The sequence below is a fragment of the Eubalaena glacialis genome, chromosome 3 (genome assembly GCF_028564815.1).
Source record: "Eubalaena glacialis isolate mEubGla1 chromosome 3, mEubGla1.1.hap2.+ XY, whole genome shotgun sequence".
NCBI lineage: Eukaryota > Metazoa > Chordata > Mammalia > Artiodactyla > Balaenidae > Eubalaena > Eubalaena glacialis.
Window position 1 is genome coordinate 99,126,208 of NC_083718.1, and position 18,541 is coordinate 99,144,748.

At 40.7% G+C, this 18,541-nt stretch overlaps 1 protein-coding gene across 1 annotated transcript in view; it reads left to right on the plus strand.

Moving 5' to 3' along the window:
• The first annotated feature begins 12,864 nt into the window (after nt 1-12,864).
• The window catches only part of AKNAD1 (AKNA domain containing 1), a 29,673-nt gene continuing 23,996 nt past the window's right edge, over nt 12,865-18,541 (plus strand). The window contains exons 1-4 of the mRNA XM_061186234.1: nt 12,865-13,839; nt 15,886-15,925; nt 16,462-16,610; nt 16,707-16,769. Of these exons, the coding sequence (XP_061042217.1) occupies nt 12,865-13,839; nt 15,886-15,925; nt 16,462-16,610; nt 16,707-16,769 (1,227 nt within the window). The remainder of the gene's footprint in view (nt 13,840-15,885; nt 15,926-16,461; nt 16,611-16,706; nt 16,770-18,541) is intronic.

Below are 18,541 nucleotides of genomic sequence, written 5' to 3' on the forward strand. Positions count from 1 at the left end.
AAAGTTGAGATGGTCAGTATCACAGCTTAACAGCAGATCTGGATGCTGCCTGTTAGCAAAGCAATCAAGTGCTCTTAATTCACATGGTGTCACATGTGAAAGAAGTTGCGCAATGAAACTTATTTACTACCCTATTATTCCAAAGATCACTTAGGAGGGTGGATTGCTTAGAAAGGAAGCGAGACTCTCTTTCGACTCCCCCAGCAATCTTCCATGTGTCTGACTTCTAAGAGTCTGTCTGCCTCTAGGATAGTATGCATACTCAGATGTTCTCCTCTGAAGATAATAACCACTGTTTTATGACGTTATTATCAGTTTTAATTATGGGATTGCAAATGTGCCCAGAGGTTCCCTTTGAGGACGGAATCATGCAAATCTAAACTATATCTGCTTAGAACTCTCTCTACCTTAGTAGCTAGACTCTACCTCAGATAGGTGTCACTGACCCTTCCCAAAGCATTGTTTTGTTTTGCATCAGTAGGACCTCGATAGGACCCAGAACTCACAGTCGCAAGGGACTAAGTTACTTTTCAGAGGTGCCCTACTTCCCAGTTAGCTCAAATTCCTCCCAAGAAGTCAGGTGTGGTCATCCTACAGATACTTGCCAGCTTGCTTGCTGGAGGGATTGTGCAGAAAAGAGCAGATCTTTTAAGAATATTGAGCAACACCACCACGTCAGCGTCTATGAATTCTCTTCATTGCTTTTACTCACAATCAGTCACAATCACCCACCCACTGACCACAGGCTTTCTTTAAGATGTTCATGAGTTCTCAGAGCCCCTCAAACCCATGTAGATGACTTATTCATGTCTCCTCTCTATCCAGCTAGGTATAAAGGCTAATTTTTAAGTCCAGCTTTCTTAATTAAATTTCTATACTTGTATATCCTTCCACTAGGGAAGAGGAGGAAGAAGGAAGAAAGACTGGACAATCATTGAGTACCCCCCCATGTGTCAGACACTGAGCAAGGCACTCTATATACTTATCTCATTTAATCCTCACAAATACCCTTTATCCCCATATTGTGGATGAGGAAACTGAGGTTCAAATCACTTTGAAAAGTTAATCAAGGTCCTCAATTAACAAGGAGCAGAGCTAAGAGTCTGTTTTTTTAAACACGTGTGCTCTTTCCACTCTCGTCAAACAGCCAAATGGGTCTTTCTCCCTCTCTCCCCTCTCCCTTCCTTTCCTCCCCTCTCCCTTCCTTTCTTCCCCTGGTCCCCTTCTCTCCCCCCCTTCCTTCCACCAATATTTTATAATTGTGATAAATGCCATTAAAGATACACAGAGTGCTCTGAGGGCTTATATCACGAGAACCAGAACTAGTATAGGAGATGAGGGAAGGTTCTGGAGGAAGAGATACGCTAGGAGATGGGTAAGAAATAAGCAGGTAGAAAGCAGGAAGGTGGGGCAGACACTTTAGGCAGAGTGAACAGCATGAAGGGAAGGCCCCAAGGTGGGAAGGAGACAGGGTATTCGAGGAACAAAAGAAATAAGTGCAGAGAGTAGGAGGGCAGAGGAAACTTGGTGGTCAGCGAGGCAGATGGGGCCAAGGGGAGTGAATGCTTGTAGCTGGGGGAGAGGACTCTGGTCCTTCACTGAATGCACCTCACACTCACCTGAAGCACTAAGGAAGAGGAGTATTTTCAGTCTTTGTTGAGAAAGCACTTTCTATCTTTAGAGTAGTGTTTCTTAATGAAAGCCCTATCGGCACTGGATGTGATTAATCTTCTATGTACAGGACTGGTTGTACTTTGCTTCCAGGCTGGTCTCCTGGAAGAGAAAAGTAATAAATGGCAGCAGCAACTTCCTCCCCCCTAGTCCAGGCACTGTAATGACCCCAAACACCCCACAGATTTCTGAAATCCTCTGGAGTGGTCCTGCCTCCTACTGAGAACCATTGCTCTAGTTTGGGCTGCAAGAGTCACTGCCACCAACTTCATGACCATGCTTTATCCCTTCGTCTCTCAACATCCAAACTTCTCTTTTGCTGGATGTCCTTCCTACAGACACCCTAATGGCTCTGATGTTTGTCTCCATGACATATGGGGAGCATTTTAATTCCGTGCAGTAACTGTTGAGTCTGTTATATGGCAAGGTTGGGAGTACAGACAGGCCTGTGACAGAGACAGACGGAAACAATTACTTACCATACGGTGGGGAAAGTGCAACTAAGGAAGGTTGTACAAGGGATGGGGTTGGCAGAGGAGGAAGTGATGACCTCTCCTGGCCCAAGAGGCCAGGGAGGAAGGGCATTCTACAGGTGGAGAGGGCAGCAGCACATTTTATGGAGACATAGAACACCCGGTGAGCTTGGCAGCTATAAAGAGCTTGGCATTGTTAAAGCATGAGTTTCAAGTCAAGGTGTGGCAGGAAGACAGGTTGAAGAGGGAGGAAGCCACAGTTCACCAGGAGCCTCATGTGCCATGCTAAGGAGCTCAGATAACATGCAAAAGAAACTCCCCAATGTGTTATACTTGCAAATCTTCAGTCTACCTGAAATGATAACATCTGAATGAGGTGTTTGAGAATTTTCTGAAGAGCTATATAGATAAGGTCACAGCAGTGTGATGCAGTTTCTCTCTGGCTCTATAACCTCATTTATGAAGTTCTTGTGTGCCTTGGTAGATTTTAAAGTTTCTTTTCATGGATTTTAAAAAAACAGCTTTATTGAGCTGTAACTGGCAAATAATAAACAGCACATACTTGAAGTGCATAATTTGTTAAGTTTGATGTTTAAATGGCATACGTACACATCTGTGAAACTATCACCTCAATCATCATATCCATCCACAAAAATTTCCTCATGCTCCTTGGAAACTCCTCCCCTAACCTCCATCTCAACTCCAGGCAACCACTGATCTGTTTTTTGTCACTATATATTAGTTTGCTTTTTTTAGAATTTTATATAAATATGTGCTCCTTTTTTTTTGGTCTGGCTTCTTTCAAAGAGCATAATTATTTTCAGATTCATCCACATAGTTGCATGTATCAGTAGTTATCATTTTTCATTTTTAAAAAACTTTCCACTTTTGAGGTATGCCCTCCTACAGTATTTACTGTATCTCAACAAATTTGCTCCATGGAATAACAAAGCTCCACATTAGGAGGGGCTTTGGGGATAATAATCCCCCCTGGAGGTACAAGAGATGATACTGCTTGGGGAAGAAATGATGAGGCATAGATTCTAGTTTTCTAAGAATTCTCCAAAATGTAAGAGTACTGTGATAAGCAAAATAATGGTACCCATAGATGTCCACATCCTTGTCCCTGGAACCTGTGAATATACTACTTTACATGTCAAAAGGGACTTTATAAATGTGATTAAGTTAGGGATCTTGAGATGAGGCGACTATCTTGGATTATCTGAGTGGAACCACTTTTGTAATCACAGGGGTCCTTGTAAGTGAAGAGGGAGGCAGGAGAGTCAGAGTCAAAATGAGATTTGAAGATGCTGTCATGTTGGCTTTGAAGATGGAAGAAGGGGTCACAGGCCAAGGAATGCAGATAGTCTTTAGAAGTTGGGAAAGGCAAGGAAATGGATTCCCCCCTAGAGCCTCTAGAAGGAATGCAGCCTGCTGACACCTTGATTTTAGCTCGGTGAAACCCATTTTTGGACTTCTGATCTCCAGAACTGAAAGATAAGAAGTTCGTGCTGTTTTAAGCCACAAGTTTGTGAAAATTTGTTAAAGCAGCAGTAGGAAACTGATACAATCACCAATACTGTTAAAAAAAAATGGTGAGTCTGACCACTTCTATTTCCTCTTCCATTTTGTGACATGTGGTCTGATAGGAGAGGAAGCAAGTTGGATTTGGAATCAGACTGACTTATCCTAGCTGCTCCTCTGAGCTCATTTCCTCATCCTAAAGGAGGGATGATACAGTATTTATCTTTGAGGGGGGGGGGCCTGGAGAGAATTGATGAGAGGATATACACAAAGGGCCCAGCACATAGTATGCCCTCAATAAACATTCACTTTCTTTACTTCCCACCTAGTACTTGAATCCAAGGAACTAAATTCTCACTGCTAGTGACCTGCTGCATAATTTTGGCTAAACTGCTTCCTCTCCTTCAACCTATTCCATGAGGTTAAAGGGAGATATTAAGTCTCTGAGAGTGTTTTTATGAAGTCTCAGAGTGTTTATTAAGTCTCTTAGAGTTTGTAATGTGGCTAGATACTCTTGGTTAAAAAGCATTATTTAGATGCAAAGAGCTGTTATCTTTTGAGCAGGTAATTATTTCCTGTCCTAAATTGTTTAGCACTGTACCGAGGTTCCATCTTGAGATGATGATATTGCTTGAGAGGGTGAAGAGATACCTCACCTGAGTTTTGTCTTAATTAATGGTTGTTTATTAAGCCTACACAAGCCTATCATAAAAGGCTAAATGTTGAGTATTATTTACTTTTTATATGTTTGTCACTTCCAGTATTTTAATATAGCAGCTAAAACTGTCCAATAAAAGTTGGCATTTTGGTGTTGGATTAGGTAATATTTACTTTACTTGGGGGGAGTCTAATTGATTACTATTTAAAGAGCTTTGTGCTTTTTATAAGAAAGGGGTTAGGGAAATAGTGCTGTTATTTTTTTTTTCTTTTTTTAAAAAAATTTTTGGCTGCGTTGGGTCTTCGTTGCCGTGCGCAGGCTTTCTCTAGTTGCGGAGAGTGTGCGCTACTCTTCGTGCGGTGCGCGGGCTTCTCATTGCGGTGGCTTCTCTTGTTGCGGAGCACAGGCTCTAGGTGCGTAGGCTTCAGTAGTTGTGGCACACGGGCTCAGTAGTTGTGGCGCACGGGCCTAGTTGCTCTGCAGCATGTGGATCTTCCTGGACCAGGGATCGAACCCGTGTCCTCTACATTGGCAGGTGGATTCTTAATCAGTGCGCCACCAGGGAAGTCCAGCTATTTTTTTCTACAAGTGTTTAATTTTTAACAGATTTACATTTTAAATCCTTATCTTTTAGATAAAACTACAGATTGGTTTAAAAAGCTAAAATTTTGAAGTACTGAAAGAGATAGTTTATGTAATAGTTAACAAATTTTTTTAAAGGTGGTATTTATCAGACATTATGTGCCGCACACTGTTCTGAACTCTATGCATGCATTAAAGCTAAAATAAGCATAATCCAGCCCCAACATGCTACAATGATTTAGAAAGCATTGCTATCTTCATGGATATCCAGATACATAACTGGTTCATCAGGATGAGGGTGAGTGTGGAGGACGATTTATACAGCATAAGGACTTTGGTTCCATAGTAATGGTTACCATTTATTGGACATACTACATGACAGACACTGGACTAAGTAAATGCATTGTCTTATTTTATTCATACATTAAGCCTTTGAGGTAGAGTTGTCATCACCATTTTACAAAGTAGGAAAATAAGTCAATTGCCCAAAATTTTGAGTCTAGAAAGTGGCAGAACCAGGATTCAAAATCATGTCCTGCTGTCCCCAGAGCATGAAGTGTCTGTATGAGATATAGAGAACTATTGTTAAGTACTCAGTAAATGTTATTTGACTACAAGTATGTTTAAACCATAGAAAAAGGGCGATCATTTTTCTACATGTTTAGATAATCATCTTTTCATAGTTTTCAATGCCATGTATATTTCCTTTTCTGTTAATTCATGTCCTTTGCTCTTTGGGGTCATTTCCTTATTGATTCAAATGATCTGTATTATAAAATACTTGGAAATACAAGAAAGCATGACCAAAGAGTCATGATTAATTCCTCCCTTATCCTCACCTACCTTCACAAGCACAGTTCCAGGTTCTGTTGATTTTTCCTCCAAAATATGCCTTATGTCTTGAAGACATCCATTTCTTTCATCACTTCCATCACCCATGCTAGCTCCTTTTAGCTTCACCAATACACAGAGTTTTTTTTCATCTTCCAGTCTTTGCATACATTTTACCTGTGCCCAGAACACTCTGCCCCAACTCTTTGTATGGCTGGTTTTGCATCCTTTGGGCTCCATCTTGAAAAGTATGTCCTCAGAAAGCTCTTTCCTGCCTATCCTATCTCAGGAAAGTTTTCCTTCCTTTCTCACATTCTTTTCCTATCTTTCATAGTAATTATCACCATTTATAACACACAATATTCTAAATCCTTTGCATGCAATTAATGAATTAATATTTGTAAAGTGCTTAGAACAGTGTAAGGCACATAGTAAGTACTATATAAGTGATGATTTTAAAAAACAACTCCTATGATCCTCACAACCCTATCTGTGCTATTAATGTCACCTTTTTACAGATGGATAAACTGAAGAACAGAGAAGTTAAGCAACTTGTCCAAAGTTGCACAGCTAATAAGTAACAGAGTCTAGCTACAAACTCAGTCTGGCACCAAAATCTACACGCCTAACCATTTTCTATATTTCCTTTTCAGTCCACGACCTAGCATAGTGTTTTGCACCTACTAGGTATTTTCAATAAATATCTGTTTAATAAATGAAGGGACAGCTCTAATAATAAAATAAAATTTACCTGTAATCCTACCACATAGATATTTGGGGATTCATCCTTTAGATTTTTTTTCTAATGCAAGGTTAGACTTTTTGTCAAAATCATAACTTTCAGAAATCATTTTGAGGAGCATAGATCAGGCATTGGTGTACAATATATTTGACATTTTATTCTTTAAAACATTTATTGATAATTTCAAGTCAATGTTCTTCCTTTAGACAGGGGGTAGAATGTGAGGAAAAGAAGGGCAAGTCTTTAAACAAAAGAGAAAGAATTTTCCTAAAATATTCTGGCCCTTCTTATCTCTAGGCAGAGGTTGCCAAACTCAAGCTAGAAAGTTTAGGGAAAGGATGAGGTATTTTTAAAAATATTATACTTCTTTAAATCAAGCGTGTTTTGAAATTGGTGGTACGAATTATTTTTAGAAAATCAACTGGTAAGAGTTTTCTAAATGTTCCCAACGCACAGCAAAGGTCCATTGTTTACAATACAAATCCAACAATCTATGATGATTACCTGGCTATGTCAATGGGAAAATTGGATAAAAGGACAGCACTGACCACCAAAGGGCAAGAAAAATAAGCAAAGGCTGCTGGTAAAACACCAAGAGGAATCTTCTCCATACACTAGTTTGCTCAGTTTCAAAAAAATTTTTTGTTCTTTTAAAACAGTTTCAGGATAAATAACTTGTAGCAGCTGGTCATCAAATTTGCGTACACTCACGGAAAGCCTACATTGCTAAGCCTACATTGCTAAGCCTACATTGCTGACTATGAATAATACATCTATTGGCTCTCGAGGGAGGATTGGATTGGTTTGTTGCTCCTTCACAGTGTCTTCCTACCGCCACTCAACAATAGCTGGATGAAGCCAGACCATCGCCCTGAATGGTGTGCGGTTACAGTCACAGACACTGCATTTGTGGGCACCCTACATTTCTGAGATAGAGTTAGCTGATAGAATTACCAGAGCGTAATCAAATGCAGTCATTGCAGAGGGAGCCTTCTATCACGTTACCTCTGAACATATTTTAATCTAGAAACACCATACACTGGATATAAAATCCGTGACTACCTGACCTCTGGGCGTGGCCTAGGATATACTACTCAGAGCCATCTCCTATTTGCTTTCATGGGTAAATAGAAGTCGTGAGCTAGGAACAGAGGGAGAGAATTTGCAAATTAAAACAGAGTCAAACTCAGTATTTTTGAAGGCTCTTAAAAGAACAACAACAGCAACAAAAAAAGACAAGTTTAGATCACATCAGAGGTTCCCTATGTAGTCTTCAAAGCTGATTTCTTACAGTCGAAGGTACCCAGAAGAAGCAGGCACAGCATGATCAGGTTTTGCTCTATTATTCAATTGCAGCCAACTTCCAACTATTAAAAAAAAAAAAAAAAAAAGATGATTTAGAATGACAGGATTGCTCATCTGTATTTCAAGGTCCTTCAACCAGTTTACTCCTTGATGTCCAGAGACCCCAAGATGGAGGTGAGTTTCTATTGCTACTGCTGTCATTTTATCTCTTCGTGTTGACTGCAGCATTTGTTGGTTGAAGACTTAGAGCATATTGATTTATGGGCACAAAATATCATTGGATCATGTACTTAAAGCTCCTAACTGTAATCTAGTCACATTCTTAATGACACACATATAAAGGAGTAAGAAGATTTTGGATTGTTGAATCATTGTTTCCAACAGTCAACTTCTATTATCATTACAGAAAGTAGGGTTGATCTTAGAAGAGTGGGGTTCAGGACCTAAGTGTTAAGTTCTTTAGTGGAAGGAGGCAGGGAAGCGTTGGTGGCAACAACGCCTGTTTTCTCCTCTGCCTCGGGGCCAGGTGCACCCTGTTGGAGGCTAGCAGAGGTCTAAACACAGAACAGAGAGTATTGGGGATGAGGCTAAGAGACTGTCACAGGCACACAGCCCCACAGTTTTCCTTTGAAGATGGAAACAGTCCTCTGATACATAACATCATATATAACATCTGTATTACCACTAAATGGGCCTGGTAGATAGAACAAACATCACCTACCAGCCAGAAACAATGATTCGCTGACCATCTTTGGTCTCCAACCACCAAGGAGTTTTGGTTTATCCATCTATAGACATTCTTGGTTGAATCCATCAGATTTGCAGTCATCCCAGCCATGGTTATTTTCTTCTCTTAAACTAGGCATATTAGTGAGGTTAGGCCAGCACCTCAGCACCAAATTCGGACTTCATAATAAAGTAAACCACACAGGGAATAGAGGTCAGCATGGTGAGCACTTTGCTGTTCATCCCTATTCGGGGGCCCAGACTGAACTGTTTCCACAGGGCCAGGTCGCTGTGATGTGCTGGCCTCTTTTGCTCAAAGTATTCACTCTCAGGGTGATTTGTGAGCTACTGCTGAGCACATAATGGTCAAGACAGCTGCAAAAGCAGTCATGGCCCCAAATATGTTCACCTGAACTCAGTAAATCAAATTGGGTTCTATAGAAAAGTTCTGTTGGGTTCTGACTGGAACCTCTTAGGATTCACCTTAGGATTCTAAGACGGAGCCGAGTATTGATGTGGGAAGATGGTCTAGTTGCTTCCAGCTACCTGTAAGGGGCCCATTATGATTCTAAGGATGTAGCTTGTCCTTTAGCAGAAAAAATCATTTTAATATCTTGCGATCACACACAGAAATAACTATAATAATAATAGAAGCTGTTTTCCTGTGTGTAATGAGAGAGTTCCTCAAGCTTCTAGCTTGTCTTGGTGGTTGCTCTTTTTTCTTTTTCTTAAGAGTCATGGCAAAAATTAAATTTTATCAGTTTAAACAGGATGATATTTTAGAAATTAGGATCTGGCTAACAAAGGGTCTTTTCTTCCATAGCAAGAAGGGCTTCCATAGCAAGAACTGCTCAGCAATGAGTACCTCAAGATACAAAGAAGGCATGAGGATGAGTTTCAGGCTATAGCTTGGGTCATTAAAAGTCCTGCAAAACTAGAATTCATCTTTCTTTTCTCTTTTCTCTGTAGGCATTTAAAGATGCTTTTTCCCCTCAAAAATTAGACAACTTTAAAAAATTAAAATATATTTGATGTATAACAAGGTGTAATTTTAAGGTATACAACATGTTAATTTGATCCATTTACATATTGTAATATGATTACCATTTTAGTGATAATTAGTCCTGTATCATGTTACATAATTATCATTTTTTTTAGTGGTTGGGATACTTAAGTTCTAGTCTCTTAGAAAGTTTGATGATTATAATACAAAATTGTTGTCTATACTCATTATGCTGTGCTTTAGATCTCTAGGGTTTATTCACTGCTCGTTGCAAGTCTGTACCCTTAAACAACATCTGTCTTATCCCCCCACCCTCCATCCCCTGGTAACCACCATTCTACTCTCTGTTTTTTATGCATTTAGCTCTTTTTAGATTCCACATATAAGTTATACCATACAGTACTTGTCTTTCTCTGACTTATTTCACTTAGCACAATGTGCTCAAGGTCCATGAATGTTATGGTAAATGGCAGGATGTCCTTCTTTCTCATAATATATATATATGACATCTTCCATACATGCACCCCAATGTTCATTGCAGCACTATTTACAATAGCCATGACATGGAAACAACCTAAATGTCCATTGACAGATGAATGGATAAAGAAGATGTGGTACATATATACAGTGGAATACTACTCAGCCATAAAAAAGAATGAAACAATGTCATTTGCAGTGACATGGATGGCCCTAGAGATTATCATACTAAGTGAAGTAAGTCAGAAAGAGTAAGACAAATACCATATGATACCACTTACATGTGGAATCTAAAATATGACACCAATGAATTTATCTATGAAACAGAAACAGGTGCACAGACATGGAGAACAGACTTGTGCTGCCAAGGGGGAGGTGGGGGAGGGATGAACTGGGACTTTGGGATTAGGAGATGCAAACTATTTCATGTGGAATGGATAAACAACAAGGTCCTACTGTATAGCACAGGGAACTATATTCAATATCCTGTGATAAACCATAATGGAAAAGAATATGAATAAGAATGTATATATATGACATCTTCTTTATCCATTCATCCATTGATGGCACTTAGGTTGTTTCCATGTCTTGGCTATTGCAAACAATGATGCAATGAACATGGGAGTGCAGGTATCTTATTGATATCCTGTTTTCATTTCATTTGGGTATATATCCAGAAGTGGAATTGTTGGATCATATGGCAAATCTATTTTTTATTTTCTGAAGAACTTTCATACTGTTTTCCATAGTGGCTGCACCAACAGTATACAAGGGTTCCCTTTTCTCCACATCCTCACCAACATTTGTTATCTCTTTTCTTCTTGATGATGGCCATTCTAACAGGTGTGAGGTGATAGCTCATTATAGTTTCAATCTGCATTTCCCTGATGATTAGCAATGTTGAGTCTCTTTTCATGTACCTGTTGGCCATTTGGACGACTTAAACAATGTTTTATCTAAAATTATTTGGTGATAGTTTTCACCATCAAACCATAAATTCATTTCCAGGTAGATTTTTAAAGTCATTTTAAGGCTCCTATAGAGATCATGTCTCATATATGCCATGTATTCCTTTATCCTGTAAATATCCCACAGAGAAAGAGTACCTAGCCTTCTATACCTGGGCGTTCTTCAGCACTCCAACACCGAGATTGGTTTTTTCATTTTTAAGCTACCATAATTGTTTGCTCACTCTGTGTCGAGCACTATGCCAAGAGCTTTAGATAGCTTATCTCATGTTCATCTAGCAATCCTGTGAGCTAGGTGTTATTATTCCTATTTTTCAGAAGAGGAAACTAAGACTCCGAAAAATTAAGGAACTTGCCTGATGGCACAGGGCTAAAGAGTGGAAAAGCCGGAATTCAAATCCAGGTCTCCCAACGCCTGCTTCCCCTCTGTGCTTTTGACTTTCCTGGGAAGCATTTCCCTTGTTCTTCAAGTTCAGTTGGAGTAGCCTGTAATTTTGTTCATGTACCTCACTTTACAGGAAATATTAGACTGGTAAAGTAATCCTGCAGTGATGATGATGACGATAATTCTTCTTTTTCTTCTCTCTTTCTCCCTCTCACTTTAAACAAAATAGTTTTGAGTTCTCTAACACTGGCATATATCTATAAATTCAAATTTTTGTACAATGTTTTATAGATATCTTTACCACATTTAGTGTTTACTCTTTTTTTGCTTGGAGAATTAATCTTACTTTTTTTGTCAAACATATTGCTTTAGCTTTTTAGGTTATATAATAAAGCAGAAGTCCACAGACTCATAAAAATTTAGATGGGGAAGAGGCCCTCAGAAATCTGTTCAGCCAACCCCATCATTATATGGGCAAGGGAGGCCAGCCAGTGGTTGTGGGTCCCTTGGTTGAGTCAGAGCCTCAGTTACTCCCTTAAAACTGGAGGTAATTATACTACTTCTAAAAAGTTGTCCCAAAAGCTTACAAATCAAGAAGTGATATCTAAATGGATGCTTTAAATTTTATTTAAAAGAATAAAAGACTCATACCAAATGGCAGCTGGTTTTGCTCTGAACATTTTCAGGAGTATCCCGAGACATGCTGCTACCATCAGACTGTGGCAGCTTGACAGGACTGCTCAGAGCAAGGCAGCCTCTTGAACTGGGTTCTGCCTGGGTTCTAATCAGAAGAGGGAGGCTTGATGGCAGATTGGCCTCTGGGTGTCCAAAAGACCTTTTGGTTCCTTGCTCATATTTCTGTCAGTCCTTCTCTGCCTTTCTCCAATATACAAGGGAAAATCAGGAGAAGGGGACCAGAATGTCTGGGAGGACAGATGAAAAAGCACCAGAACAGAGTAGGCTGGTGGTTTGAGTTGAGTCTGCTTTCGGTGCCACACATAGAGGCCCATCAGTGATGTGTGGACAAGTGACAGCCGTGGTACTTTAAAAAAATCAATCCTTTACTTGCATTCCAAGCTTCTATTTGGGGAGAACAAATTTCAAATAGTACTTCCTAAGAGAAGTTGGTAAATATTTGGTCATTAACTAGAGACCAATGTCTCCCTCAAATTTTAATGAATAAAAAATTTAGCCCCCCTTCTTTCTAATTCCTTGCTTATATACCACTGATTATGTTAATGTAGGCTTTAGGATGAGTTACTCTTGGCTGAGCTTCCTGCCTTCATGTTTATAACTGCATTTCTCTAAACGAAAAGCATCCATTTTGTTCCGGCATAGACACTAGGATAAGCATGGTTTCATACGTTAAATAAATTATATTTAATAATGAGGCTCTTTTTGTTTTGCACGGACTAAGACACACAATGAAGACAATCAATGAAAACCAGCAGGTCTGTTGCTACAATTAAGAACATCAAGACCAGGCAGCAACCGATAAAGGAGGTCAAGCTGCACATACATGGATGAAGCCGATTTCTTGGAAGATGCAAATTCTAAGAAACAGGAGGATTTGCCTTATGATGGGGACTTCTCCCAAATTCAGATGTACAACGATTACAATTTTACCTCAAAATATGACATCCTTGATGTCTCAAATCAAATGAATTTAACAGAAGATGACCTTCAAGAAAAGGCCACACATAGAGAGACTTGCAGAAAGGCAGATATGGCCATGACTTTGGATAAAACAACTGAAAATGCTATCAGCAAAAAATATGATAAAGAGAATCAATGCACCATAAATCTTCATATTCCATCTAACCAAGGAGACCCTTTAAAGTCAAACATTTCTTATATTTTACTCCTTCATCTTTGCAAAGAGGAATTCTCAAAAGGTCAAGGCATTAATTGTGAAACTCTCCCAGAGATCTCTAATGCTGACAGTTTTGACGGAGCTATTACTAAAAATATTATTTTGCAGCATGTTAAGAATTCTTGGCCGACAGAACAAACCTCAGAACTCACTGACCAACTCAACTCCAAAAGCGATGGTGAAAACAGCAATAAGCCCAGTTGTTTTCCAACCACGACAGAAGAAAACACCTCTGATTTAGAGGATCCAGTCGCTGCTGGAGAAAGCAGCCATCAGGAAAATTCAAATTTTCTAACTAAAATCAAGAGTCCAGGTGATAAAGAAAAAAGTTGCCAAGGGCAGACACCCCAGAAACAGCAGGCTGAAAAAGCAAGTTCAGGCAACAGGTTCAAATACGGCCAAGGTCAAGTTCATTACTGGTTCTCTGATTCCTCTAAGGTTGCTCCTAAAAATAACATAATTGACAAACCACTTACAACTGATAAACAAGCCAGCTTTTCTCCTAAATTGAGAGATAAGTCAGCTATTGTGCAAGATATTTCAGAAAGCATGTCTAGATCAAACGATGTTGAAAAACAAGAGCAGAAATGGAAAACTCCTGAACCTTCACAACAGATAGAGGTAAGTGAAAGCCGTCTCCAGCAAACATATAAGCAGGGCCGCTGCTCATCTATATCAGTGTGGGTCTTTGGAGGGTGCATAGAACTGAATTGTAGGTCTGAGGTTCTGGGTTCCAGTTCTGGCCCAATACCTTGACCTCTCAGAAGCTCAGTGGGTCTTCTCCTGAGAAGAATCAGGGGCTGAACTAACAACAACACATAATAGAATAAAATCCAAGTTCTTCAACCTGGAATTTGCGTTTCCCCGTTTTTTATGTCATCCTACCCTGCTAAACTAAACTCCCCCCTCCCACCCCAGGAGTCATCCTCAGGTACCTGGCTGGCCCTGCCCTCTCTGAGATCCTGCCTCACGTGGAACATCCCACCTCTGCTTACCAAAGACCTGCTCATTTTCATGGCCTCCTTCAATTCCCCACTGGCCACAGGACTTTTCAGAAGCCCCCAGTCACAGTCTTTCCCATCCTTGTTTGTTTAGTATTCTGTCAGAGCATTTATCTCAGCCCGCTTTGGATCCTAACAACTTGGAAACATCTGTTCCTTCCACTAGATTTGAAGACTCTGGAGGCAGCCACCTCGTCTTCATCTTTCCTTTGCCCAAGTTCCCCCAGAGGCCTAGCCTTCTGTTTGCACATATTATGTCCTTGGTTATGAATGCTCAATTGGACTGAATTAAGATCTTTAATAACACGCTTCAAGATTGTTATATTGGTAACTATTTAGTACAAAATGTTGCTAATGTTTAATTTATACTATTTCCCCTTTCCCCATCTTCCCATCCTTCCACCCACCTTCCCAACATGCTGAGGCTCAGGATCTCATTGATTGTTTGAGGTTCAATAGTTAGGTAAGTTCACAATAATGATCAAAGTAAACACTGTAGTTCTCTGGCACTTTGCCAGGACTGCATGATCTTTCCTTTAAGCATTCTATGAAGGGCCCCCCGACTGAACGTTCTCTGCCTATTTCCATTTCCACCTCTTTATGCTTCAGCTGCCTTCTCTTTCAGCTGAACGTTCTGGGGAGTTTGAGCAGAACCCCCCCACCCCTGACACACACACACATACACACGTACCTGGAACCAGCAGCCCACCTGGTCTCGACTGGGGTGCTTCTCTCAGTCATGGAGAAATCTGCACCCCTGTGACATTGGGAAGTCTCCATGTTCCTCATTCTGCTTGCAGGAGAACGCCCCTCGGTGGGCACAGTTCTCAGTGCCCTGTGGTTAGTAGGGGCAGAATGAATATCAAGCTCATCTGTCTCTGGCAATAGGAGTCTGAAGTCGGGTGTCTGATTTTCTCTCGTCCTGTCAGTTCAGGTTGGAGAACTGGACTCTATAGGTTCCACAGCCACCATGTAATTGAGATATTCATAATAACCACAGCCTAGTTTGACCACTACAGTAGCTCCCTGGCACTAGCGTGTTTGTGAGCTGTGTGTGTTGGAAACAATGGGAAGACCCTCAAGGTGAATCACTCCGGAATTTGAACTCTTATCCACTTAGCCTGTGGTGAGTAGAAAAGGGCTGTGTGAACAATCACTATCTTGACACATTTTGGAACTTAACGCTTACTGTTATTATTCTCTGGAGTGTGGCTACCATGTGTCCGGGTGTTAGTGAGAACACCAGCAATAGAGCCGGTGACGAGACCAACAACTGTCCTTTGTGGAACCTATGGTCTAGCTGTAGGAGAAATATGTGAGTATTCCTCGTAGTAGTATCAAACATGATAGTAGTAACAGCTAACATGAACGCTTACCATGTGCCAGACACTATGGTAACATTTAATTCTCATCACAACACTATGAGGTAGGTTCTATTACTATCCCCATTTTACTGTTGAGGAATTTGAGGTTTACAGTGATGAAGTAATTGCTCTGGGTCACCTGGCAGATAAGTGTCAGAGTGGAATTTAACCTTGGCATCAGGGCCCCAGCTCTTGACACAACTGGGAGGCCTCCACGATGACCAGAACACATTGAGTCATCCTGAGTAATGGCGTCATGATCACTATCAACAGTCATGTTTTCTTCTCCTTTAAATGCGCAGATGGAGCCCACAGTACATATCCACCAAGAACATCTTGCAGGTACTAACATTTTTAAAAATATTTATTTATTTATTTATTTAATTTTTGGCTGCGTTGGGCCTTCGTTGCTGTGCGTGGGCTTTCTCTAGTTGTGGTGAGCGGGGGCTACGCTTCGCTGTGGTGCTCGGGCTTCTCATTGTGATGGCTTTTCTTGTTGTGGAGCACGGGCTCTAGGCGCACAGGCTTCAGTAGTTGCAGCGCGTGGGCTCAGTAGTTGCAGCTTGCAGGCTCTAGAGTGCAGGCTCAGTAGTTGTGGCACACGGGCTTAGTCGCTCCGAGGCATGTGGGATCCTCCAGGACCAGGGATCCAACCCATGTCCCCTGCACTGGCAGGCAGATTCTTAACCACTGCGCCACCAGGGCAGTCCCGGTACCAGCATTTTTAAACCTCTTTGATTTAGATATACATTTTGGAAAAAAAAATTTTTTTAAATAGTGATTGGTAGTGATTGCCACAGACTTCTGTTTTCTGTACTTCATAAAACTGCAGTGCAGCTGAGATGAATGGTAACCAAAACTTATTCTTTCTTACATAGGAATAGAATCTGAGACAAGTCTCTCTAAGATGCCATTGACTTCTCAGAAAGACCCTTCCTCAAGTTCTTCTTACACATTTCACAAGATATCCCAAGGGAAACAGATGTGTCAGAAGTTAAAAGAACAGACTGATCAACTGAAGACTAAAGTAATACTTTTAAAGCTTATTATGAAAAATAGAAATAACCAAATTCAAACGTAAGACACTATGCCCTTAATGAAATATTGCATTTTTTCACTGCAGGTACAAGAATTTTCCAAAAGCATAGCACAGGATTCTCCCTATCATTTGCAAGACAGGAGGCTGGTAATAAATTTTGTCAAGTTTTAAAAATCTTTTTATGGAATTTGCCATGGGAAAATACAAATGACTTTATAGTATCATGTTTTCTCTACATTGGTGGGAATAGAAATGCTCTGGTAAGAAATGCTTTCCTGAAGATTAAACTATCTTTGTGTTACAGGGTCTAAAAGAGCTTAGAGATTTCTATTTCTATATGTATTTAGCCCTTTCTCCTTCTCAGGGGATCTATTACTTATGGCTGTTTTTCCTCAGCAGTCAACCCATAATAAATATGAGACCATGGTAAGTTCAAGAGAATAATATGTCAGCTGTTGTAAAGGGCAAGCACATCCAGATTTGATGGGTCCTGAGGGATACAGGCTATAAAAATTGCCAGTATCTGGCAACTCAATATATAAAACTTTGAAAACTTAAAATTAATCTTGAAGACATGCTTTTCAGATCAAAATCTTTGACTTTCACATCCTTGCTTGTTGTTGCATTTAATCAAATCATTAATTTATGTTGTAACCATAGCCTTGTTCATCAGTGTCAGGGTCATGGGAAGTGGAGGTGAAGCATGGCAGTGGGGCAAAAAGCTGCGACTACTAGAACCAGGGATGTGTGAAGTTGAAGATGTAGTTTAGGCCATTGGGTCAGCAGCAGGACAGGTGGCCAGAAGTCCTGACATAAAGGACACGAGCAAAGCTCAGGGCAGTCTGTGCTTCAGAAACCAAACAGTATAGACAAAAACTAGGAGGAGGCAAATGTTGACACACAGTTCATTATTCTTTCACCATATTAAGTAAATAACTCATACATTCATTCGACAACATTTGTGGGGTACTTCCTATGACTCAGACTCTGTATCAGGCATTAGGAATTTGGAGATGAAGAACATTTCTTTTTCAAGCAACTTATGGTCTCCTAGGAACAGCAGACCAGTAAATCAACAAGTAACATGCAGCTTGGGAAAGGTTACATATGATGCTAATGGCAGCACTGAAGAGGCTCACCCTTGCCAGTGAGAGGGTACCTTAGAAGGCTTCCTGGAAGGGACTTCTGAGCTGGGCATTGTAGGAAGAATATGGCAGAGTAAGGGCAAAGGTGTATTCCAGGAAAAGGAATCAGCAGGTGCAGTGGCACAGGGACAAGAAAGTGCTGAGAGTGTGAGGAACTGTGTGGCAGTGTAATTGACCAGATGGAGCTCGGGGGGAAGGGAGGAGACTGGAGAGGTAGATAAGGACTACATCATGAAAAGCCTTTACACCACGCTAAGGAGCTTAGATTAATTTCATCCTGAGGTGGAGTGATGGGGCAACACTGGAGGATTTAAAGCTGAGAAACAGCAAGCACCATGGGAGCAAGACTGTAGGGACAGAGATCGGCTAGAAAGCCATAATCCAGGTAACAAGTTATATGAAGTCCTAACCCAAGGCTGGCAGTGAGGATGGAGAGGGCAGAAATCCAAGAGTTTAAGGAAGTGGCGGCAGATAGAACCAGGTAAATAAGAGAGGAGGCTTGGATGCATTCCAGATTTCTAGCTCGGGTAACCAAGGCCAGGAATAAAAGTGGAGGATCCAGTTCAGGATGGGTGTGCCAGGTAGGCAGGAGGCAAGATGTCACGTTCAGTTTGGGACATTTTGAGATACCCATAAGACATCCAATCGGAGAGGTCCAGTAGGCAATTAGAGCAATGGATCTGAACCTCAGAGGAGTTGTTTGGGTCAGAAATGTAAATCTGGGTATAGTTTTATGTTGAAGCTGTGGGGTATAGGCGATTGCTCAGGCAAACA